Raw genomic sequence first — 26929 nt, 5'->3', positions numbered from 1 at the left:
TCTGAGGGTTGCGAATTTTCGGTGTGAAGTTGGTCTGGTATTCAGTGTTGCCACTTCAATCTAGTTCCGTTTTTAGAGATTTTTTTGATATCCAAAGCTCTATATTACATAGACATAGAAAAAATAGACTTACGTTATTTAGGAGGATGAAAATAATCTTATGTCATCCTGTATATCCTCATGAAGCATGCCATATACTGGAAAAGACAGATATAACACACGTTACCGCACCGCACCAAGGTCATCTATGTACATTGCTATCCTGCATATGCGAGCAAGAAAGAGATATTTTTTCTCGTTCTCACTTACGTGGAAAAAATACAAGGTCTCGATGCGGTACGGCCGTTTATTAGCTACTGTAAATCAGTGAAAATTATAGGAATGAATCATATCATATAGTGTCACAATAGAAGTAGTGCCATGGTGACGTTACATATCTGTCATCTATTACTATAATTATCAAACGAAACTTTAATTCGGTGTACAAAACGGTACACTTTAGCTTTTAACTTTATGTTGTTGTGAGTTTCAGTTGTCTACTTAAATATATATTATTATACTCACTACACTCAGTTAATGAAGTGAGTCTATTAAGTCAACCAGAGGCCAAGAGGTAGAAAATTTTCAAAAAAAAAATCGTATAACTCATAAACTACTGATTTTCGACCCCCAGTTGACTGAGCTAGAAACATTGCAAATAACCTATAGAATTTGAAGGAATCGATCGAATTACCAGTCACCTTGTATGTCTATATTGCAGATGAAGCATAAGGACAGGAAAAAAGACAAACACTCTTTTCAGTTTACACTATATTTAATTAAACTATTACAACTAAGTATATAAATATGTAGCTTATCTAATTTCCTTGGGAAAAAATGGTAGAATATACATTCCAGTTATATTTATTTTTTTGACATTGCTTGCAACAGTCTCCAGTCTTAACACTCTATATGTTCGTTAAATTTTATCATTTCCTTATAAAATAATCATATGAAAGATAAAGAGAGAGACACATTTATTGCGTTATAGTTTCAATTTGAATCGTATCACGCGGTATGTAGAGGTATTACTATTTAAAGACGATCAAGCAAATCTTGTCACTAGAAAAAGGCGGAAAATTTGACAAATGTAGGGCTTACCGGCCAATCATCTTCATAAAGCTTGCTTTCCTAAACCTTGACGTTAGCGGAATAATCGACAACCCATAATATATGTACTTAAAAAAATGTATAGAAAACGTAGCGGCAAAGGTTAATTTCGCGCCTTTTTTTAGTGACAAGATTTGCTTGATCGTCTATATGACCCTTAAATGTTACCTAATAATTATTATGGAATACATTACTGTTTAAGTACACTACACTATGTTGCGTATAGCAAATTCTGAAAGATGCTGTGTTTTGAATACCCTAAAAAGTTGTTACTCCAGACATTTTTAACAAACTAGGAATGTGTAGTTTTTTATAAGTCTCTCAAGATGTTGAAATATTATATTTTATTATAATACTGTTAAATGAGTAGCTCAGGCGAAATGGTTTTAAATTAGCGATACAGAATTATTAAAGGTCACAATTAAAAACTGTGCCATTCATTCGGCGTTGAAAGTAGTCACACCCAGGAACAGCAACTAAGATTTCTGAGTCTGGAGATACACTTTTCCGTGATTTATTTACATTCACTTTGTAAGTGCAATCATAATCCAATTCGTAAATTTCGAATGAAGTTTGCTGTAAAACAAAAAAAAAATTAGTACATTTACTATTTTTTTAAATGTAGGCTGGCAATAACGTTGTTGGCTAAACGCACAGAATTATAATTAAACCAGAATGAGTAGTTAGGCCAAAAAGTGTGTCCACGTGAGAGGTTAAAGTTGGGGATGGTGTCCCTCTCGCACTTATTACCACTATCAAAATCATTTCAATGACGTCATCACTATCATCATTTGGGGATACCAGTCAATATTCAAAGTTACTACCAAATCTACTAATACCCAATTAAAGGTTTTTAATAATTGCGCAATTTTTTGGTTTTATGGCTTCATAATAATGACTTACCAATTCGTTACAAGGTATTAATACCCTTGCCTCGATATAATACGAAAATAATTTAAGAAGTTTATAAACTTAGTTATCCTACAGGTAAAAATACTACTACTTTAGTAATTTTTTAACACTGGTCACACGTGCGAGAGGGACACCAGCCCCAACTTTGACCCTCTCATGTGGACACACTTTTGCTAGTCTGTCAAGAACGCCTTTATGCGCCGGTGATAAGATTCAATTTAGTATGGCAAAAAAATTGTGAGCTCAGTCCCTATTGTAAGTCGATGGCTAAACATCACAGAATTAGGCTCCCCACAGACAGTCTTAAAAATTCATAATCTTAAAAAAAACTTGTATGCAATCTGACAGTTCAGATCTGTCAGTGTCTTGTCAGTGTCAGTTTGAACTGTCAGATTGCATACAAGTTTTTTTTAAGATTATGAATTTTTAAGACTGTCTGTGGGGAGCCTTAGGGCCGGGCAACATTAAAATAAAAAGGTCTAGGGTTAGTTTGGCTTAAAGGTCTCGTAACCAGGCCATAAAATCCCCAAAAAAAAAAAAAAAGGTCTAGGGTTAGTCTTGACCCGTAGCTAACTTCATTATCGTATTTAAAAATCGAAAGGTCGAGAATGAGTTTTTCGCGGGGTTCGTGTGCGTTTTCAAATTATCCGATCCGATATCGGATGTCAGACCGATATCCCATACATTACAGGCGCCATCTTGGATTTTCTCCATTGAAATCCTTCCGACATCCGATGTCGGGTCGGATAATGTGAAAACGCACTTAGGCACGCCACAGACAGTCTTAAAATTCATAATCTTAAAATAGTTATTTGTTATACAAGGGAGCAAAGTTGTATTTTAACCGAGTGTGGAATTGCAACACGAACTAGCGAATGGATTCTAGGGTTGAACTACGAGCTAGCGAATGGATTCTATGGTTGAACCACGAGCGAAGCGAGTGGTTCGAAAATAGAAACCTGAGCGAAGCGAGTAGTTCAAAAATAGAATCCTGAGCGCAGAGAGTGTTGCAATACACACGAGGTAAAATAACTTTGCATCCCGTGTGTAACACATAACTTTTCACCTCACTAAAGCGAGGAAACACGCAATAAAAACAACTGGAAATAAGTCAATTTGCGTTTAGGTATTACAATTTCCACGATGCACCGACGACCGACACCACAAAAGTTTCAAATTAAGAATCAAGAAGAAAAATCTATTTGGGTGCGTTCCGTTTCACGCGTTTTGAGATTACAATGTTACTTAAGGTGCGTTCTGAATAAGTACAACGGAAGAGTCAAAAATACAATTTCTTGTACGATTTCAAGTGTTTTATGGTAAAATCATGTTATAAAATTGTTTGAATTTTATGTTTTTAGTCGGATACAATTCGATATGAAATTATTTTTACGTTCGCAATTTCGCATCACATGATTTGTTAAGACAATTTAAGCACAAGGAGAAAATTGTCCTGTCTGGGACATGCCTTTACAAGAAATTATATTTAAAACTAGCGACCCGCCCCGGCTTCGCACGGGTACTATACCTACATGTAAACCTTCCTCTAGAACACTCTATCTATTTAAAAAAACCGCATCAAAATCCGTTGCGTAGTTTTAAAGATTTAAGCATACATAGGGACATAGGGACAGAGAAAGCGACTTTGTTTTATACTATGTAGTGATGATAGTGATAGTGAAGTGAAGTGAAGTAACTAATGACACGTTCGGATTTCAAATATTCTTTGCACTCTTGTGGATAAAATGCGATTTTGCTATCTGTTTTTAAAGAATAAAAAAGTCCTTTCCGAGCTAGTGAGGTGAAAAGTGAAATGTTGTCTTTACGTTCCTTAAAATGGGCTGGGAAGTATCGCTTTTTGGGCGCAACAACTCGAGAGGACTGTAAGGGGATTTCATATTATTTTTTAGGCCTAGGCCTGCAAAGTAACTTTTTTAAGTAAGCTGTCAGTACTGTCATGTCACTTTTTTTTTTAATTTTTGTGTGACCTGGATACTTGTCACACTTGACGTTTGAGTGTATTTGTATTTTGTCACTTAGTAAATAAAATATTGTTCTTTAGAGCATTTTTTTTTATTTCATTGTATGTTTGAGAAAAGCACTATACATGCCTCGGCGTGAAAACGGATTCCCGGCCTCGTATCCCTATCCGTATATACCCACTTGGCCGGAAATCCTCATTTTCCCGGCCTCTGATGTAATGTACTATACTGTATGCATTCTGTCAGTTCAAACTGACAATTTTTTTAAAGATTAGGTATGAATTTTAAGACTGTCTGTTGCCGGCCTTAAACTCTGGTACCTTGGGTGCGTTCATGAATTTCATGATGATTTTTAGGTTTTGTAAAACGTGACGCATCTCATAGTTATTGAACTTATTTCGATATATCCGTGTCTGTTTTAAACCTATCTATTTACCTCAGTAGTTGCCGACATAACTTTATTTTCGTGTTGGGGATTTTCACATTTTTCCGTTCGCCACTGTACAACATATCTGTAACAAACAATTATACCGTTTTTAAAAAAACGTGCAAAATTAATATAATATTATTTTATGTTATCCCGACTTAAATTTTGTTTACGCATTTAAAGGGTTTCAGAAATGAATCCTCTATACCTCACTGATTAACACCTCGTTTTTTACTTTGAGAGAATGCTTAGGCTTAGGCTTACTTAGGTAGGTATTTTAGAAAGGATGACGTACCTACACAATATTTACATATTCAATGGTGGTACAATTCCATACATACAACATACATACATACAATCACGCCTGTATCCCATAAAGGGGTAGGCAGAGCACATGAAACTACTAAAGCTTCAGGGCCACTCTTGGCAAATAAGGGGTTAAAAGAAAACGAAACTGTGGCATTGCAGTGACAGGTTGCCAGCCTCTCGCCTACACCACAATTTAACCCATATCCCATAGTCGCCTTCTACGACACCCACGGGAAGAAAGGGGGTGGTGAAATTCTTAACCCGTCACCACACAGGTCACAATTCCATAATTAAAGGTTATTTAGATTACACTTTTTTAAGTGCAAAGTTCGTTATCCTATCTCGCACCATCCTCGCACCTACGCCGTGTCTTGCGTGGGCGACGGTCGCGCGACCGTCGCCGTCGCGTCTCATCGCATCGTCTAGTTCCATATCAATAAGGTTTGACTTCGTATGCGTCGCATCGCCGTCGCGCGACCATCGCGCGACCGTCGCCCATGCAAGCCGCGGCGTTACCCTTTTCTGTTTGGTTAAATGAGTACTAAGATATCTGATAGCATTACCGAACTACCAATGAATGGATTAAGTACGCCAGCAGGCAAAACATAGTGTTACTGACATATTTATAAGACCAAATTTTTGTACTACCTATGTTTAACGAATAAAAAATATTCTGATTCTGATTCTGATTCTGTAGTGAGATTTATCGAGTACCTACTTACCTTCTAATCTCGCTTGAAGAAATGGGACTCCAGGATATTCTAGCTTTCAATTTTCCGTTTTGCCAAATAACCTTGTGCAGTTTTAGATTTTTGACAACCCTTTTACTTTTTTCATGTTTTTTAAGAGACTGTGGCGGAATATCTGAAAAGACATTTTAATTAATGATAATCAATTAATCATAATAATGTTTAGCTTAAGTAAATCAACATTAAGAATAGTTATTTGTTTTACAAGGGGGTAAGTGCGTTTTCACATTTGCAACTGCATGCGTGCAAAACTTAGCCAGCCCAAGAGTTTTAACTAGATTTTTTTTTATTTTCCTTTGAGGCGGGAAAGTCATACTGCAGACGCAGAATAAGTTTTAGTTTAATATTCAAGTGGCGTTTCGTTACTTTACCGGGGGTGCTCGTGGTGTTGTAAAATACGGCCGCTTTGTCACTTCGAAGCTTGCCAGTGCCAAATTGACTGATCGTTTGAACTTGCAAGAAATACATTGAGTTAGGTTTTAGCTCTTTTATTTCAGCGTAGGTTTTGTCCTGTAAAAAAGATTAAGTTGTAAAAATTACCAATATCTTACGACATAAAAGATTGAAATTTTTAATGTTCAGGGCGTAGGTATTTTCTTTTTGGGTCAGTGAGGGCAGCTACCAGGTCATGCGCTGCTACGCGAAAAAGAGTTTATAAGATCTTCCCTCGATGATCGATAATGAAGATTGGCGTTTACAGATACTGAAAAAAAAACGTAAAAGGTCGGAAACAAGGTAGTATTTTACCAACATTTTTGTATAAAGACTAATGCCGGCTTAAAAGCCACAAACTGAGGAATACTTTATGTCCATCAATTCTATCCCTATCCAGTTTAAAAAAAAATCTAGGGGTGAAAACCCTTTTTAACCGCCTTCCAAATCTCAAAGGAAGGGGTTATCAAGTCGTCTGTGTGTGTGTGTGTTTTTTTTAATGTTTGTTCCTCGATATCTCCGTCGTTTCTAGACCGATTTTGAAACATTTTTTTTTTATTGAATGTATATGCATACAGATTAGTCCCATTTTTCTCAGAACCCAGTTCTGATGATGGGATCCTGGAGAAATCGAGGGAACTCCTCAAATCTGAAAGGCATACATATGGTGATTTTTGTGTTTTTAAAGGAACAGCATGCATTTACGTACGGAAAAGTGACATTTGGTGCAGTGGAACTCCTGATAATGGTCAGAATGGAACTCTTCAAATCTGAACGGCACACTTATAGTGACTTTGGTATTTTTATAAGAACAGCATGCACTTACGTCCAGAACAGTGATATTTGGTGCAGTGGAATTGCTGATGATGGTCAGAACGGAACTCCTCAAATCTGAACGGCACACTTATAGTGACTTTGGTATTTTTATAAGAACAGCATGCACTTACGTCCAGAACAGTGACATTTGGTGCAGTGGCCAACATTTGAAAGTATTTATCCATAAATTTTAAATTTTGGTACTGTAAGGTCAATAGGTACGGGTAAGGGAAAGTGTCCGGTCTTCAACTTTGGTCTATTTAAACCAATGATCAGTGTTTATTCAGAGTTCTTTTCTTACGTTTACCACTAATTGTGAGTAGTAAGTAGCAAAAGTATGAACCCGCAAAAACACCTGGGAAAATGAGTAAAAAGGTCAAATGTGAAGGCCAGACACACACACACTTATCCGAATAGACGAGAAAATTTAATGTAAAATTGTCTAGTTTACGTCTTGCTGTCTGCTGTCTGTATTTAGTTAACTATTATAAATGAATGTTCAGTTGTGTAAATAGCGATACACTTTTGTTTCCTTGATCTGAAGCATTTACTGGACCACTCCTTCGTACAGTTTCCCCAACTTACCCTAGGAACTGTCAGATGGTTTACTAGAACAGAATCAAGATCCCCTGTCACGCCGCGGACACGACGGCTCCAGTACACTTTGTATCTGTTCACCGGTAAGTCCGAGTTGGGCTCCTTCCATTCGAGCCGAACGGTTACTGTACCTGAAAGAGATTGAATTTTATTTGAAAAATTTGCTCAGTTACGAAGTAATTTGTGTACGTTTTGCGCGTTCCATCGTGCGTCATAAAATGAATCACTGATTACAGTGATTTGTGATTGCACTACTAAGGAATCTCAGCAAACCGGACACAAGAGATATTTTCCGTCCGTGTAAAAAAAAAGCATCTTTTAATAATTTATGTTATCTATTATCTATCATACCTATCATGTTAACAGTTTAGAAAGCTGTCCATTGTAATTCAACGCGGAAATGCTGCGAGCGTCATTTGCACTTTTGCACCGGGAACGACAGGGAATAGTTTATTTGGATAGTTTTATGATTTTATTCTTATTAGTTATTATGTATTGTTCTAAATTGTAAATAAATTAATAAGTGTTCTTAAATTAGTATAATCATAATTAATTTCTTTAAGAAACTAGTAATTTTACTATTACTGTTATCGAGTTATTAAATTTAATAATTGGGTGCAAATTAAAATCATACTCAAGTGAAATAAGTAATAATTTAGAAATGATTATATTCTATTCAGGTGCAATGAATACAGGTGCTGAAACTAAACGTTAACATGAAAATGAAGACTGCAAAATTGTTTAGTTCAGCGCATCGTTCGAGAGCTCTTGAGACTTGAGAGCATTCAGCTTAAGAGCAACTCATGTCGTGATCGACGGGTAGGCATATTAGCTGGACATTTCAAAGAATTCAGCCAAGTGGAGGTCGGATCTGCGCATCGAGGATTCCAATTCATCCAAAGTTTTGAAGGTACAGTCAGCCAAAAATGTGGTTTACAATTTTTCCATTTTATATGTGTTTAAAATAGAATCGAAAAGTGGTGAACCACTTTCTTGGCTGACTGTACTACCTACCTAGTGTAGTGTACCTGTCTAGAAACATCAGTTACAGACTTATTATAAGAAGCAGTTGCACCAGTTCCCACCCTATGGTTATGATTAAAAACATAGAAAATATAAAGTAAATCTCGTACGATAAACGACGGCTTTTGGCTACGCACACGAACATCGTTTTGATAGGTGACAATGGTGACATCGACATGAGAGATTTGAGTCCCCGAAAGTTTAAATTCCACGTTTATGCAAAACCTAACACCGTCATTGGACTTAGTTCTTCACACAATAACAAATTACGTTCCTTACTTACTTACAAAAAGGTAGGTACATACCGTTTTCAGTTCGCACCGGGCGCACCCTTAAGCGTTTGGGCGGTGGAGGCGCCCTGGGTCCCTTCCTAGGGTAGAAGGGAAGGCTGGGCGACGAGAAACCTCTGCTACCAGCTGAGCTAATAGCGGCAACCCTGAAGCGGTACCAGCGACCTGGTTTCAGCACGTTGCGGAGAGAAATTCTCGTTCTGGAAATATTTTATCAATTCAACATCACACTTCTCAAGATATTCTTTTACACTAATAAAGGACGTAAACATGTATAAATGGGTAAGAATTCCCTTTCGGCACTAAACTTTTTTTATATAAAAACTCTACGGTGACTAGCTGTCCACCTAGACCCTAGACAGGACATTGACGTCTTGACAGACAGACAATTGACATTCATATTGCATTCATATAATTGTTCCAGTCGCCGCGAGATCGCAGCTGTTAAACACTTTCTTCTTTTTCTTGATTCCGCTGTGCAATTTCATTACATTGAATATTATAGTGCCACCGCTAATAATAAAAGAACAATTATTATGACACGAAGACAACTAACAACGGGATAAGGTAAGTCACCGTCGAGTTCAAATTTACAATTCTCCCGTGGTTTCAGTTTTACATATGCCAACAAAATAAAGAGAGTGGCGGGCGAAATTACCACAATCACATATCTTAGTTTAACCTAACCACAAAATTTAAATAATAAAATAACCCCGACATAGTGGGCCGATTTCGATCAAACATGGTTAAGAACACTCCCGACTAATTCAGCTTTTAAACAAAAAAAATCTAAATCGGTTCATATTCATTCGGGAGCTACGATGCCACTGACCATTTTATAACGCCTATAACCAACCTACAACCAACGCATATCTATACAAAGAACATACTTAGGTAACTTACTTATTGGTTCTTAATAGTAGATTCCATCCTCCAAGCCTCGTCTCCTCATATTTCGGTCCGAGATGGTGTTGCTCCTCAAGCAGATACAGAATCTTGCCAGGCACTGCTCGGGCTAGGTCTCCAACGCCATCGGACCATCTAATGAGAATTGATTTCCGCTTCTCTTTCACTTCTTCTATGATTGGTAATGCTGGGAGTCCTGTAAAATCATATTTTATCTCAGTTTAATGGGTAGGTATATACAGTCATTTTTTTAATAGAATTATTAAATAATCGTTTAGTTTTATAATTTTTATACCTAAACAAATTTTCTTTCTTTATGGTTAAAAAACAGTACAAGGGGGCAAAGTTGTTGTTTAACCGCACGTGCCAATATTGATACCCGAGCAAGCGAAAGATTCCAATATTTAACCCCGAGCGTAGCGAGTGGTTCAAAAAGTGGAATCTTGAGGTTGCGAGGGTTTCAAGGCACGTAGGTTAAACAAGCTTTGCCACCGAGTGAAACACAAATATTTTCATCACACCAACACGAACAAAATACTGACTATAAAACATCAAACTAAATCAAATCAAACTAAATTTATTATTTTGCGCTTATTAGTTTACAAACTGAGTTGGTTTTGTTTCAACATTCACAACCATTGTCAGAGGTGTTTGCCTGTTATTGTATAGCTTTCTATTGAGGGCAATGCATCGTGTTCTCGCAGGTATGTATGACGCTGTGTCGGGAATTCCATTGTGAATTGTGACGTGGAAGTTCATTGAATAGGGACCTAGATGTTACTATCATGTTATTATTTATATTTTCTCTCAGTTGTTTTCCTTATTAACAAGCGTGTACCGACGGTAAAGAGTATCCTTCGGGCTTCTGACCAGGGTGCGTAGCCGAATGGCACAAACGCTCACGAAACGAAACGCTAGTAGATATCTATCCCTATCGCTCTTGCATATTGGCGCGACAGAGCCGGACTACGTTTCGTTTTCGTTTGGCGTCGGAGAAATGCCATTCGGCTACGGGGCCTGGGCTAACTAATAATTACTTAATGAAGTAATGGCTCCTCCTGGCACAGTTAATTAGCCTAAACACATGTACACAGCTAAGTGACGTCCGGTCCTATGCGGACTCGAGTTGCTCATTGATGTCAATGACGTAAATACTTCACCGAGTAGGTATAGATTCACGGGATCATTAAAGACAGAACCATCGATAAGAGTTGGGTGGTAGTAATCAACTGCGTTCCGTGAAGGTGTTTAGTCAGGATCCTAATAGTTCCTAGCAGCACAGCTAGAGAGTTATCGTAAAGTATGGTCTCTGGCTCCCACTAAAGTGCCGCCCACCCGCTCTTCTCACCGGCTGTCAAAAACCAGCTAGTCACGCGACCGACCCGACCAGAATCTCCTACATAAAAAAAAGTGGAAAGCTCGTCACAGAAAAGGGGAGGGGAGGGTTGTTGTCTTATTTCACTCGCTCACAAGCTTAGACTGTGTGCGTTTTTTTTCATATATATGATGGCCATTTTGCGAGGTGTGCTAGCAGTACGTACCTGGCAATGTCAGTAGGTCTGTAGGTTCGCTGCAGGTAGACCCACAGCCGTGGTGGCAGCACCGCTGCGTGCCATCGCACTGGTAGTCCAAGTCGCAGGTTTTGACACAAGCGGCTTGCCACTGAGGCAGGTCTTCACCGGGGCATGTACCCGGCTTTTGCTCTTGCGCCCGGCACTGTGCACGGCACTGGAGAAAAACAAACAAATATAATATGTATTCTTATTAAATTTATTTTTACTACCGTTACAATGAGATCGCAAAGGTCTAATAATTTTTTTACCATAACAACTGGTTGACTGATATTTCGGCATTATCGGTATTTTTTTTACATTTTCCTTCATAAATTCTTTTTTTCCACTACAAGTTAATAATGTTCATAACTATTCCAAATTTCAAGTCGATAGCATAATTATAGTTCTCGTGATATTTAGAAAGGGTTCCTTTTGTACCTTTTTGGTACGGAACCCTAAAAACGAATGACTAAGTTGCCGTTTACAACAAGTGCAAAGTAATTTCATACAAGCTTTTAAATTGATGCCCAAATCTGGCTGGTAGTAGAATTGAGTCAATTTTGAATTATAAATTATAAATTAAAAAAAAATGTGAATATGATTTAGTTTAATGTTTTACAGTGAATATTTTCCTCGTGAAAAATTTCTTGTAACTACAGTGGCAAAATTTGTTTAACCTACGTGCCTAAAAACCCTCACAACGCTCAAGATCCCACAATCTGAACCATTGGGACTCTGCTCTCGGTTCAATAATTGAAATCTTTCGCTTACTCGGGTATCAACATTAGCACAAATGCAGTTGATGCAGTTAAACAGCAACTTTGTCCCATTTAAAACAAATAAGTATAGTATGAATAAGAGCCTATTTACACGGTGCGCGAACTCACATTACAGTTTTAGATTTTTTCAGCAAACCAATCAAATACCTAAATGTACTGGAGTTTTTTTTTTTGACGGAGTGGGAATGCTGAAATGTACTGGAGCTGGCATAAGTAAACGAGTTCTCGCACCTCAAGTTGCTGTACTTCAAGTTGGCCGTTACCTTCCGGATTAATGTCATGTTGAAAACATTTTTCCAAAACTAACGCCAAAACGAATAGGGGTGATAGGACATCTCATTATAGCTATCACATTATATGGATTTGACCTTAATGAAGATGTCATGGTTTTCGGGATATTTGTACTTTTTCACTTTTATCCTTAGTTACACTACTCCCTCCCTCGGCCAATAAAACCATGGTTGAATTGAAATGAAGAAATGACATTTTCATTGAAATGAAATGTAATATTTATTTTCCAAGTAGGCATATTATAATGCGCTTATGAACGTCAAATAAAGCTACGCCGGCTCTAACCCTACGCCTCAGCCTCGAGAAGATTTCAATCCCCCCTCAGTTGGAGGGGGGTATCCACTATGGGACCGGCAAGAAACTCGGCGGGCCACTTCTTTTCAAAACATTACATCTTATAATTAACATGCATTACAAAACGAGATACAATTTAATCAGCAAAAGTATTCATCAAAAAAAAAGAAATATTAAATTAACAGACTAGGTACCTACTCTATGGAAATTCATTTCAATAAATTATACAAAGTACAAAGCTACTATGATTAATAAGAGATTTTAGAGATGTATAGTCTCTAAGTGTTAAAGTACATCAAAAAAAAAATTAAAAAAAAAATAAAAATAAAATAAAAACGTCAAATACGCTTAATGTGATAGCATGATGAGATGTCCTATAACCCCTTTTCGTTTTGGCGTTGGTTTTAGCATAGAGGAATAAGTAAATGAAGAGTTGCAACTCCATACATCAGTAAATGCAAGTTATTTAGTGACATCTAGCGTCATCCACGCGGCAATCACGCGTCAACTAGCGTAAATTATCAGTACCACTACTCGACGCTAGGTGTCACCATTGTCGCGTCTGCAAAAATGTAATATTAAAACAATTTACAACTTATATTACAAGCAGAAGAAATTAAATGTACCGCTACATTAATTATCAGTGCTACTTAATTATACTGCTATTTGTTAATAGATGTCGCGACGAACATAAAGTCTAATGCTCAACAATTTTCAGCTAATATTACAGGGCCTTTTTCAAATTTTGTTCCGTCACGTAATGGAATTCCACCCCGATTTTTTTTTAAGTTTTTTGTTAGAAATGCTTTAAATTGACTGCTTTATTACTCTATTTTATGTAAATACAACTTAAGTTCCACAAATAACATTATATATTGATAAAAACATACTTTAAACTGATGATGCCCCAGTGTGAAGATCCATTACGCTACAACTTTGAGGTACATTTAAAGTAAAGATCAGAGAGTTTTATGTGAAGTATTCTTTATTTAGCGTAATAAAAAACATAAACAATCTTATAAAAACTAATAATACTTGTTATAACATGTATCATAATAAAGCTATTGACTATTATTTGTCCAATACGCTACACTTTGGTTTTTAAGACTGCTTTACAATCGTCTTAGCCTCACATACAAGATAAAAAATCTATAAATGTCACGCTTCCCAATTAACACTTAATATCTTAAATAAATGAGATCTAAAGTATTATGTTTTATCCTTATAATTATTATATATTTTTTAAAAATCTATCACAGCAACAATAGGACAAAGTGACGTAATGGAACGGAATATCACGTTTAGGAACTACATGAAAGGTTTACATGTGCCGAAAATAGACACTTAAATTGGCCCTCAGTAGGTATTATGTGTACACCATGTTTTTATTGAATTCCGTTAACGTCGGCGTATAGTTAAGTGTATAAGAAACCGAATGGCAAAGTTAGTTTTTTTTTATTCGTATTTTTTTTGTCTAGAAAAAAAACCATACATCTGCGATAGATGTTAACTTCGATTGTTGTAGAGAAACGGGCTTACAATTAACTAACACTAAGTAAAGTGTCAAAACTATGACATGTCAATCGCATATCGAACACACAAAGCCCGTTTCTTAATAATTTCTATCGCACAGGTGTATAGTAGTTTTCAGAAAAAAGTTAGAAATTTAAAAAAAAACTAAGGCATTGGAATTTTAAACAAAAAACTTGTGAAAGTTGAAATCACAATATTTTAAATTTGGTGTTCTTGTTAGATGAACAAAATAAAAAAATAAAATTAGTACACATGGTGCTAATTTACCTCCCTAGTGCGGTTTAGAGCACTGTGCGTGTCTCATCAAAAAAAACAAATGTACTGAAAAACATAGTACGATAGACGCGTGAATAGGTAACTCTTGAATTTTACTGACATATAGCTGGACAGGTTACATACAGAAACCTTATTACAACTTGATCAAGTTGTGAACCTTATTCCAATGGCAAAAGGTCCATCGATGGTGAGAAAAGATTTAAAATGTTGCCGGTAGTTATTAATCAGCTAGTTGGTATGTATTGATGTAGGTGTTTTTAACAATACGTTTCATGCTACTTTTATTCTAAATGGAAAAATCATGCATACATGCATAATAAGCTTTGAATTGTCAAAAACCAATGTTAAAGGTTCTACCCATAAAGGATCAGAATCAGCCATAGCGTATTTGTTCAAAGCCACCGGCATGTAAACCATGCTTTTTTGTTCCATACGTCACGTTTTTGGGTTCCCTTATACAACACGTTTTGTGATGTGGCGTAATGGACGTGACGTAGGTATGCGAGTTAGGAAATAAACCGAAATAGCGGTATAATCCCTTGAATTTTCTATACTGTAAATTGTTTTTTGAATAACTACACATATCACCCTATACGTATTCATAAAAAATAAGTCAAAAAGTGGCTTCTTACCTCGAGCTTGTCCAGTTCGTAGTGGAAGAATAAAAATCGAACAGCGTGACGCGCGACAAACACCTCGCTCTTTTCGAACGTAACTGACGTTTTAAAACATTAAACGCCCAATATTGGGGATCGTAATGTTGCCACGGTATAAAATTCAACTCAATATAGTATTTTATTTCTACCAAATTGTTAAAAACACCGTGACGTATACGGAAAATTCCACAACGCCGATATTGAAGGACAACAAATAAATTAAAATTTGTTTAATTTTGTACTCTACAAGCTAAGTAATAACGTTATAATTCACTTGGGCATAAAAGATCTTATCAAAATAACAGCCATGTCTGGGCCAGAAGGAGACAGAATATACAAATATTTTGCTCCAAAGTTCGCGAGGTATGCATGGGACACCCAAAAATTCGTACTTTTTTTTTGGTTTTAGTATTTGTTTTTCTTTCATGTAGGTTTTGAAACATTTTATTTACTATGACTAAATAGATAATTACTTGCTTTATACTTTTTATATAGACAATATTTCTCTCATGGCATTTTTTCATGGAAAAAAGTTAGGCTAAAGTTGTAGGACAGCGAAATTTGACTCAAATATTTAATTTGGAAAACGCCCTACAATAGTATTAATCAGTACCTACTCTGTTTTTAATTTCTTCTGCTTGTAATATAAGTCATAAACTGTTTTAATATTACATTTTTGCAGACACGACGCTGTACCGATAATTTATTACGCTAGTTGACGCGTGGATGACACTGGATATCACTACAAACTACAAATAACTTGCATTTACTGATGTATGGAGTTACAACTTTCAATTATTCAATTCAATTCAATTCAAAACCTTTAATGTCATAAACAACACATGTCAAAAATACAAAAACAATAATACAATAAATAAGGAATTTAACTAATCTTAAACAACTTAGTCAAAAAATAATGATAAATTTAAATACTAACCATAATAATATATAAAAAAAAACACAAGAAATTAAAACAAAATGTCAAAGGAAGAAAACACACATTCATCATTTTAAATTAAACTTACTATAGAATTCACGGACCGTAAAAAATGCCTTGTAAAAACTCTTTCCTTACTTATTCCTCCATGGTTTTAGGGATACCACACCAGCCGGCGTATTATGATTCCAATTTTATCATTTATCCACGTGGATAAAGCATCCGTCACGCTTTGGCAAGTATGTCAGTGTGAGAGTGACAGTTGTCTTATCCACGTGGACAAGTGATAAAATTGGAAGTATGATACGCCGGCAGGTAAAGGTGTACTTACTTCTGATCTATTTTCCTTGACGACGTCAATGCACGTCAAATCACACCTCGTCTTAGACAGCGCATCGACCTGTAGTTTCGCTAGTCGTGATTTTGATTTTGATAGTGCGTCAGGTGCCAATAACAATATAACCAATAGTCCAAATATCTTGTTTTCCATCATAAGTCCAGTTCTCATCTTTTAATCGAACTCTCCATATATCATAGCTTAATCTGTAAAATTGAAGTTTCATTATCATCATATTCCAGTAATAAAAATTTATGGACCAATAAAATTTTATGCAATAATCACAGTCTGCCCTAACTACCTGTGATCTTTAAGTGTATATGCTTCCTTTGCTATAACTTTGATTGAAAACATGTTTTTTTTATATGTGTATTTAATTTGTATGCCTACCTAAATTGGTATCTGCAGTTACTGTAATTATATGAAGCATAATAAAATTATTTAAAATTGTTTTATTTATGCCAAACACATGTATTAAAATTGTTTGTGATCCAACTCATCCAATTAGGTAAATTCGACAAAAACCGATTATTTCCTGATTATTGCGGTTCCTGAAATGCGCAAAACTGGACCCGCGACTAACCGTATTTTCATACAAATGTAGTCCTCGTTTTCCCCTTTGGATTAATACCTACTACCATTAGTGTGAAATGTGACTAATTTGATATGGTTTGTTTTGTGGGGGAATCAACTTTTTATTGTCTGTTATTGCCATGGTCACGGTCCCCTGAGTCACGTTGGTTTTATGCAAAATTATACTACTGAAATTATGCAAGCATGCATGTAGTCCCGATTTCTAGGTGGCAAATTAAGGAAAGGGCTTGTACACCAGAAAAATGAATGTTTGCATAGTTTAAGTAGCATATTTTTGCATATACTTAATGTTTTTTTATACATATGCCCCTACGTAGTTCTTACGAATAAAGTTATCTTTTAAATTTACTAAAACGTTTTTCAAAATGTCAATATCCAGAGGGGAAAATGAGGTCTACCTTTGTATGGATAAGCGGCACTCCCCTTTCCTCAACTGGCCAGAGTATCTAATGTGGCGTCCAATCAAATATACCTACATAAATAGAGTTATTTTAATGTTTGCCATTTAGGATGCAGTATTGATCGTGAGAATGCTACGTTTTTTGGCTTGTTAGTTGTTACACTTGTTACACACCTAACGGGCCGATTTTTGAGTCTCACGCGTTCGAATTCAGAAAATTGTCACTGAAAATAATAAGCAAGTCACCGTTTTCAACCGGTATTTTAGTGACAAAATCCCGTATGTGAGATTCAAAAATCGCCCTCCTAGAGCTGTATTCGGATTCCCAAAATGTTTCGTGTTGAGTCTCCCTTGATGGGGCATTCCACATGTCGCTTACGACAGGCAATACTTCTTTCTGAAGACGCTAAGAAAGCGAAGTTTTGTCTGACAACCTTTCAGGACTTAATTTAGTTAGACTTAGTTAACAAACAAATTGGCAGTACCTAAGTATTTTCTCGAGCTTTACGGATTTGATTGAAATAGCTGCCCTACAAGGCAAAAGCATGTCGTAAGCAACGTTCTCGTGGAATACCCTTGGCAGGCAAGTATGGTCGCGCAAAAATGATATAATATCTGGCAGGCAAATATGGTCGCGCGATAAATGATAAAATAAAACATCAGGCAGGCAATTATGGTCGCGCGATAAGTGATAAAATAGCAGGCCGTCCCTATCGCACTATTTGTAAGTGCGATAGGGACGGCCTGATATTTTATCGTCTATCGCGCGACCATGCTTCCCGTGCAGGCCAACTTACAAATAGTGCGATAGGGACGGCCTGATGTTTTATCATTTATCGCGCGACCATACTTGACTGGCAGGACGTTCCTTTCGCACGTAGACAGCCTGATGTTTTAGCGTTTATCACTCGACCATGCTATCAGTTCTGCCGGCGTATCATGCTGCCAATTTTATCACTTATCCACGTGGATAAAGCATCCGTCACGCTTTAGCAAATATGTCAGTGTGAGAGTGACAGATGTCTTATCCACGTGGATAAGTGATAAAATTGGCAGCATGATACGCCGGCTGATGTAGATAAAATCTATGGTTCGAATAGCTGTACAGTCAAATGAGGGAACGAGGAAGAAGAAGAAGAAGAAGAAGAGCAGTCAAATATTAAATATTGATTCGGACAGAGTGCCAAAAATATGTATCCACATATACGGTAGCAAAATGCTAAAATGGAAAGGCCCCCCTTTCAACATGGGAATTTTAGTTAAATATACAAGCATTATTAACTAGATTTATCGAAAAAAAATTGTTCAAAAAAACCTTTAAAATCGAGGTTCCGCTCTCGACTCTATCCTCCTTCAAAACTTAAACAATCGGAACGAAATTTGAGAATCTGAATAACAATGAAATAATCTATGTCGGACCGTTTAGTTTTTTTGGTTAATTGTTACCAATCTTGAGTATCACACCTTTTTTTGCGCCACAATGAAAAAGGCCGTTTTTGGAAATTTTTGATTGGCTCTAGAGTCATTAAAAAACAGAATATCAAAAAAATCAAAACGGTCCGACACAGATAAAAATAATAACAATCTGTGTTGAAAAACTCATTGCTCTATCTTCAAAAACCAGGGAGGAAATAGTCGAGAGCGTTTGTATGGAGAAATGACCCCTACCGTATCGTCTTAACGTATAAGCAATAAAGTCGTGTCAAGTCAATATTTTGGCACTTTGTGAATCTAGGTACCTCAACTACACAGTACAGTCGAGTTCGCAAACATCGTATTATATATTTGGCATACTGGCTCGTAAAAATCACATTAAAGACCACTGCTGATTTTAAAATGACGCGACTTTGACAATAAATGCGAGTCAAATAAGGCTCCTAATCACATCAATTTATCTATAAAAAAGCCGGTTAAGTGCGAGTCGGACTCGCCCACCGGCACCGAGGGTTCCGTACAAACTTTCTTTCAAACTCTAATGACTTGACTAAGAATAGAAGCTAGAAGTATAGGTACTAATGAGCATTATTGTGTATAGCGCCATCTCTCGGTGAATTCGCGCGACGTGAAATTACAAAATTAAATTAGTAGTAGTTTTTACCGTATTTGAAAGAAGATGGTTTGTACGTAATATCTCGTAGGTACTAATTTGTAGTACGATTTACATCCACAAGGTTGGTTACATTGAAAGTAAAAATCTGAAAAGTTTTTCGCGAATAAAAAAAAAGTTTCCAATATACAAACACGATTTTATTTTTTCTGTAATTTATATTTAGCATAAAATCAATGTTTCTAAAAAAAAATCATAATTTTTCGTTACTAAATTTCGGAGATAAGGAGGGGGTATTTTTTTTTTAAATTTCCTTCAAAATTATTTTATTTTTCCACAACAAAAAAATTATAAAAAGTTTATTTACCTACGTTAAATTTGAGCTCCTTCTAACGATAACCTACTTGACCTACTAACTTGAAATTTACAGTTTGTCCTCCTTTTATTTTGCCCATTTTCTACTATTAACATTAATAATTAAAAAAAAATGCTTTCAATTTGTAGAAGTTTATAATGTTCACAACAATTCCAAATTTCAAGTTGATAGCATTAATTAGTAGTTTTCGAAATATTCAGTAATGTGACAAACGGACAAAGTCGCACCATAAGTGTGTTTTTACACTATCCGATATCGGATACCGATATCGGATGTAGGACCGATATCCTATGTAATGTGCATTACAGGCGCCATCTTGGATTTTTCCATTGAAATCTTTCCGACATCCGATATCGGATGGGATAATGTGAAAACGGACTAAGGGTTCCTTTTGTACCTTTTTGGTACGGAACTCTAAAAATACTAATATGGTGCGATTACCAACAGAAATATTCAATTAAGTTCTATTCTATAGTCATTAACTTCAGTGTATTGCAGTTGTGTAAATTCAAATGAAATATGTATGCGTGTACATGTCCTACAAAAAGCCGTCATTCATATAACATGTACTGTACAAGTGTACATCATGTACCTACATGCAGTTGATTTAACAAGTAGATGCATGCAAAGCAGTTAAGAAAACAGTTTAAATTAATCAGACATTAACCTATTTAATTATCTTTATTAGTAAAATAAAAATAAAAAATTATTCACAAGAGTGCAAAGTAATTTCATACAAATTTTAACTTGACATCTTGAGCTGGCTGGTAGAATTTACCTATAAATTATTACCTAGAATCCGTTTCCTGCGCCGTTTGTACTGTATGCCTACCATCTCCAATTCTCCCTCAATTGCTCAAAGGTTAACTGGAAGAGATCCCTTAAAGAGATAAGTTCGCCTTTGTACTTGTAATAAGCTCTTTTTCCTGTGTGTTGTATTATTTTCTGGTTCAATAAAGTGTTTTACTACTACTAAATGATGATTTTGAATCATACATATTAAATAAATAAATAGATCTCATTTAGTTCGATGTTTTATAGTCAGTATTTTGTTCGTATTGGTGTGGTGAAAAATTTTGTGTTTCACTCGGCGGCAAAGTTTGATTACCTTCGTGCCTTGAAACCCTCGCAACCTCAAGATTCCACTTTTTGAACCACTCACTACGCTCGCGGTTCAATATTGGAATCTTTCGCTTGTTTGGGTATCAATATTGGCGCGTGCGGTTAAACAACAACTTTGCCCCCTTGTAAAACAAATAACTATTTCGTTTTTAATAAGTACATGATAAAATACTTTTCCCCTCACTAGCTCGGAAACACGTGTTTTGTCCTTTAATACCAGCGGGTAAAAACGCATTTTATCCACTAGTGGGTAAAGTAATTTGACCTTGAATAAAGTCAAATTAACTGCTTTAAAACTGATAAAAGTAGGTGAATCTAGTAATAGTACATTGTGCAACAAGGGGAGGAAGTTGAATATTACTAACGAGAGTAAGTTAAATCGCGACGGCTTGCCGGAGCGATTTAAAGACTCGAGTTAGTAATATTCATACTCCCCGAGTTACACACAATGTTTTTCATCACATTTGAGATAAAAATACAGAGGAAATAGTCATAAGGCAAAACCTTCAACCGGCGGCGTTGCGACCAGTAGTGTATCTTGATCTACATCAGATTATTCATATTAAATCCATTGTTTTTGACAACAAACACTTTTTGAACGAAAACAAACACGAAAATACTGCATATAAATTAAATGCAACGTCCAAAAAAGCATATAAATCATATAATTGAACTTATTTCTCATTTATTTAAATATTTCGATCTGTTGTACTCTCCGTTGCTAGGCAACGGTGGGTGCCTCGCGTACGCACGCGGTCAAGCGCGAGTAGAGAGCATATTGTCAGATTGTAAATTATAACAATTTATCTGAGTTAAATTTTACGAAATAAATGCAAAACACACTGAAATAATTGTAAAACATAAATAAAATGCATTAATCATACCGTATAATATATTTTATAGCTTAATAGTAAAATTTTGATTGTGCAATAAAAATCCTTGGCAGATTGAAACATCCTTTGCCTGAAGTATTGTACGGATTGTATTAATTTTTTAAACTCAATCCATTATTCCCTTGGGAATAAAATAGTACATTATGCTTCAGTACACGTAGACGCAATGATACCTTTAAACAGCAAATGTGATGAAAAATAATTTACCACCTGTGGTACTACTGGAAGCAGTGATAAACGCATTTTTTGCGTTGTAGTTTCCTCGCTATAGTGAGGGGAAAAGTTTTGTGTTACACTCGGGTGCAAATGTATTTTACTTCTCGTGTGTTAGAAAACTCGCAATTTCAGGATTATATTCTCGAACCACTCGCTTCGCTCGTGGTTCAACTATAGAATCCTTTCACTTGCTCGTTTTTCAATTCCACACTCGGCGTTAAAATACAACTTTGCCCCCTTGTATAACAAACAACTATAATTAATAAGTGTGAGAGAACCTTAAGAATAACACAGTTAGTGTCACACATGACAACACACTGACGGCACATGCCGCACATGTCAAAATAAATAGTATGGGGAAGTAATAAAGGTTGTGCTACACTGGTTGAAACATTAAATTACTTTTTCATATAATTCTATAACAGTAACAGTTAAGTTAGTTTCTTAAAGAAATTACCTAATGGTGATTGACCTAAATAACCTAGAAATCAATAAAAACGATGTATGCACATAAAATATAAAAGAATATATTTTATTTTTGACAACATCATGCTTTTAGTGAAACAGTTATTACCTATATTTTAACAGATTATTTCCCTATTGGCACACCTCGGACACTGGCGATCAACTATATGAAAGAGTCGCTTTCCTAGCATACAGTCTAAGCTCGTGTAGGTGAACGCGTACTATGCTTGTATGAGTGAAATATGACAAATCGACTGTTCGCGTTTTTACACACGCGCGACAGGCGGTAACTGTGAGGTAACCGAGAGGGGGTGGGCGGCACTTTCAGCGGGGAGCGGGAGTGGCCATACTGTACGATAGTATATACTCTTTATTATACTGTGCTATTGGCTTGTTTATATTATTTTCAAGTTCTATCGAGATCTGATACAACTAAATCATTGTTTTCGCAGTTATACCACTACAAAAAAAGCATTCACACGTTTACTTAATTGGAAAGCAACTCAGGAAGTTGCTGTATTCCACGCAAACTATTTACGTAGACAGTTCCACGTGTAGTACAGTAGGAAATGGAATTATATTAAATAGTAAAGGTGCTGTTACACGGGCAAAACAATTGCTAGCAATTCACATACAATTGCCGCGTTTGCTCCATAGTTAGTCGGTGCGTATTGAACAAACGCGGCAATGATATGTGAATTGCTGGCAATTGTGAATTGCTAACAGCACCGTAAGTTAATAAATAATACGCTAGTAACGCGGGCGATTGCTGGCCCGGTTGGAAATTTAATGAACATCAAACATTAGCTTTAGGTAGGTACAATATGGATCGCAAAGAATGTTTGAGATGGATGTTGAGGGATGGAGAGGGAGGGGTAAACCCAAACAACGATGGATGGATCGTGTGAAGGTGGATGTGAGTGCTGAGATGACGAAAGATAGAGCGAAATGGAAGAGGAAGACTGTTTGTACCGATCCCACGTTATGTGACAACAGTCTTCAAAAATTAAGGTTCGTAATAGTGATCGCGTAGGATTAGACTGAGGGATTTATTTTTACTACACAAAGTGTTAAAAGGCTCCCTTGATACTTCAAAAACAGATGAGAAGATTGCATATTTATACAAGAATGCAAAGTAATTTCACTCGTTACAGTCGCGGTTCACTATCAAGTATCTAGTATATTTCGCTTGCTCGGATAGAAATATTGGCATACCAACTTTGCTTGTAAAACAAATAACTCAGGTATTACGTACCTATGCTTCACATAGTTTGTTTACATTGGAGCTTAGAGTAGAACATAATATGTTGAAAATAAAAATGGTCAGATTTTAAGCAATGCTGATATTGCGACATTTCCTCGCTGTATCGCAATGCCGATAAGTTTGTATGCTTAGTCTTAGTTTCCATAAATGTAAATACGTACTATTCAAATATTGGATCCAATAATTGTTCCGTAGCAATGCGTCAAATGCTACCGAAATCGCCTTTTTATTATTGACTTTATCTGTGTAATTGTAGCGAAATATTCCAATAATGCATACATAACAAATTTCTAGAGCGCGTATCAAAACAAATAAAATTTCGACGTTTTCTACAGATTTTCGAGTGACGAAAACACCATACATGTGCCCGATAGTAAATCATAAAGTTAGGTACATTATAGGTAATTATTGCGTTGTTATGTGTATACGCAGGTATGTTAAAATGATGAATAAATATGAAGGTACAGAAAAAAATTGCCTCCTCCCTTTTGCAGTGCATTTGTTGTTTAGGAATTATTGTCAGAAATTTAAGGGCTTGGGTAATGTTAAATATATAAATCGGTTATTTATCGTAAATACTTTTATTAACATGTAGGTCGTATGCACGTAATTTCGATATGTGGAATTTTAAAGAAGCTGTTTGCCAGTGCCAGTTAAGAAGTAAGTACATATATGTGGAATTTTAAAGAAGCTGTTTGCCAGTGCCAGTTAAGAAGTAGGTTTCTGTAAAATGACCATTCCACTTGACATCAGAAGGTAATTTTCTTTAATTTAACAAAAAAACACTGCAAACATACATAAACGTCATTAGGCTTATTAACAGGAACCACCCGGTATATCGCTTTATGCTGAATTGACTAACTAACTAACTAGTATGGCACTGTGATCCAAAGAGGATCTTGGCCTCCAAAACGAGAGCACGCCACTTATCCCGATCCTGTGCAGCTTCCTGCCAATTATCGGCTTGTAGCTGACATAAATCCGCCATCACGCTGTCTCCCCAGCGGTATCTGGACCGACCCGCCGGGCGGCCACCAGTTGGTCTTCCCAGATACGCCCTCTTGGCAGCCCGATCCTCTCCCATTCTTAGTAGGTGGCCGAACCAGCGAAGTCTGTGGGATTTGGTTACGCCGATGATGTTCGCTTCGCCCACTAACTCCTCTATTTTGGCATTCCTCCTTATCCTCCACGTGCCGTCATCTCTCTTGGCAGGTCCCAGGATTTTCCGGTATATCTTACTTTCCGCTACAAGGAGCTGACTTTCCTCTTTTTGTGTTAGTGTCCAGGCCTCACAGCCATACATTAGGATTGGTCGAATTACGGTGTTATATATTCTCAGCTTAGTATTTCTACTGAGAAGCCTGGACACCAACACTTTATGGAGGGCTGCACTGCACCACAACGCACTCTGGATGCGAATTATAATTTCCTCCTCCCTGGTGTTTGTGTCGGTGATGGTGCATCCAAGATACCGGAATTTGTCAGTTCCATGGTAGACGGTACCCCAACATGAAGACTTGCGCGCTTAACTCGCGTATTTTTGTAGCGCTTCATGTGAAGGTATTCAGTTTTAGACTGGTTAATCCTGAGACCTATTCGAGAGGCCTCTAGTTCGAGGACACTAGCTGCCAGCTCTACTTCCCCTCGACTTTTCCCTTATAAAGCAAGGTCGTCCTCGTACCCTATCACTTTGTGCCTGCCGCTCAACTCCAGCCCTATGTCCAACGCTAACACTTTTCGGACAACATGTTCAAGGGCCAAGTTGAAGAGCACAGGTGATAAGGTATCTCCAGACCGGTCATCACTTTAAATTCTTCTGTCAGCTCCCCGCCTACCCTGACACCTATGCTGAATTGGGAAAAAAATATTTTTTTCCGTTTTTACATAGCAAATGACTTGATAAGTGTGAGAAAACCTTAAGAATAACATAACAGTGTCAAGTATCTCGTCACTACTTTGAAAAAAAAATTGTATCTTCTTCTGTCAATGAAAAAAAAAATGTAGTGTTTATGGAATGCATATAGACTTACTGCGTTTTAACTTTGAGGAGCAGTGTGAGATACGAGATTATTTCAAAGTAGTGACGATCTGACGGCACATGTCAAAATAAATAAGTACTAAAGTACCTAAAAGAAGTAATAAAGATTTTGGTATCTACACTTTATTACGCTGAAATATTTTTTTCAGTACCTACGGAGGGCGATTTTTGAATCTCGCATACGGGATTTTGTCACTAAAATACCGGTTGAAAACTGTGACTTGCTTATTATTTTCAGTGACAATTTTCTGAATTCGAACGCGTGAGACTCAAAAATCGGCCCGCTGATGGTGTCACTCCCTTCGTCGGTCGTGTTTTAATTTATCGCCACTCGTTTCGAACTTCCTTTTTTTTGCACTTGTATCGTAATGTACTATTTTATCTAGATATTTTGGTAGGTATAATAAATATTTTAAATATTACCAGTGAAATAAACTACGTGAATCGTTCATGTTTGGTTTAGATTTGATGTGATAACATAATAATATGATACGCAATTACGCATTGTATGAGGTTTACATTCCCACATAATTTTCATCTTATTTTAATAAATTAATGCACTACCTGTTAATAATTTATTGTAGCTATGTTTATGTCTTACTAAGGCTATCTGAAAGAGATCGCTTATAGCATTGAGGCCGCCTGTTGCCATATGTACCTATTTATTTATAAACATGTAAATTGTTTTGTTTGTGGTGCAATAAATAACATTTTACTGATTTACTTAAACGTGTACTTCATATTTTCACCTAATTAATTTAATATAATTCTAATAGGTGAATGTATTTGGTGAAAACAAAAAAAAAAACAAAGTAAGATAGACTGTATGTACCTACCACAAATCCAAAATAATAACACTTGTTTATTATAAACACACCTGTCCCGAGAGCACGTTAAAGTATAAATAAATGTCACTGAACTTTTGACAGTTGACGAGTACTTCGCTGCGCCCACGACGGTCAACTGACACACGGCATGCGCGCGCGCTGCGTGCACCGACTTCATTAATACGCGATGCTTTCCTGCCGATGCCGCTATGACGGAAGGCTTTTACCGGACCGGCTTCCTAATTAAAAACTAGTGGCGAAGTTGGACTGTCGAGGTTTTAGAGGGTTCTGAAACTAATTTCAATGTTATTTCACCGCTAGATGCTAACGATGCTGCCTGTAGGTATGCATTGTGCAGCCGAAAATTAAAATAAGACAAAAATATGCCCTGTATAATTTATCTCTCAGAAAATCAAAATAATATTAAAAAGTTAAATCC

General features: G+C 36.5%; 1 protein-coding gene across 2 annotated transcripts; it reads right to left on the bottom strand.

Annotated features, from left to right (window-relative positions):
* Nucleotides 1-802: 802 nt before the first annotated feature.
* Nucleotides 803-26620, bottom strand: LOC125242266 (anosmin-1). Of its 2 annotated transcripts, none has more exons than XM_048151013.1 (10): nucleotides 26500-26620; nucleotides 16243-16454; nucleotides 11134-11320; nucleotides 9590-9788; nucleotides 8702-8886; nucleotides 7362-7504; nucleotides 5900-6038; nucleotides 5502-5643; nucleotides 4480-4555; nucleotides 803-1725 (listed from the first exon to the last, which is right to left on the bottom strand). In XM_048151013.1, exons 2-10 carry the CDS (start codon nucleotides 16417-16419, stop codon nucleotides 1558-1560), a joined length of 1416 nt encoding a protein of 471 aa, XP_048006970.1. In that variant the 5' UTR covers nucleotides 16420-16454; nucleotides 26500-26620; the 3' UTR covers nucleotides 803-1557. The 2 variants fall into 2 exon arrangements, with proteins under 2 accessions (XP_048006970.1, XP_048006972.1); XM_048151015.1 differs by having other exon boundaries at nucleotides 26541-26608.
* Between the last annotated feature and the right edge of the window lie 309 nt (nucleotides 26621-26929).

Source organism: Leguminivora glycinivorella, chromosome 2 (genome assembly GCF_023078275.1).
Source record: "Leguminivora glycinivorella isolate SPB_JAAS2020 chromosome 2, LegGlyc_1.1, whole genome shotgun sequence".
NCBI lineage: Eukaryota > Metazoa > Arthropoda > Insecta > Lepidoptera > Tortricidae > Leguminivora > Leguminivora glycinivorella.
Note: the sequence above shows the minus strand (reverse complement) of the source record. Positions and strands in the feature narration are given on the sequence as shown.

What these genes read in the sequence shown, in the direction of transcription:
- LOC125242266 (XM_048151013.1), bottom strand. Translation starts at nt 16,419, where the DNA reads ATGAGAACTGGACTTATGATGGAAAACAAGATATTTGGACTATTGGTT. An exon ending in ACCATCTGACAGTTCCTAGG is followed by an intron (nt 6,039 to 7,361) that starts GTAAGTTGGGGA and finishes TCTTTTTTACAG; the next exon opens with GACAAAACCTACGCTGAAAT. An exon ending in TTATGTCGGCAACTACTGAG is followed by an intron (nt 1,726 to 4,479) that starts GTAAATAGATAG and finishes TTTGTTTTACAG; the next exon opens with CAAACTTCATTCGAAATTTA.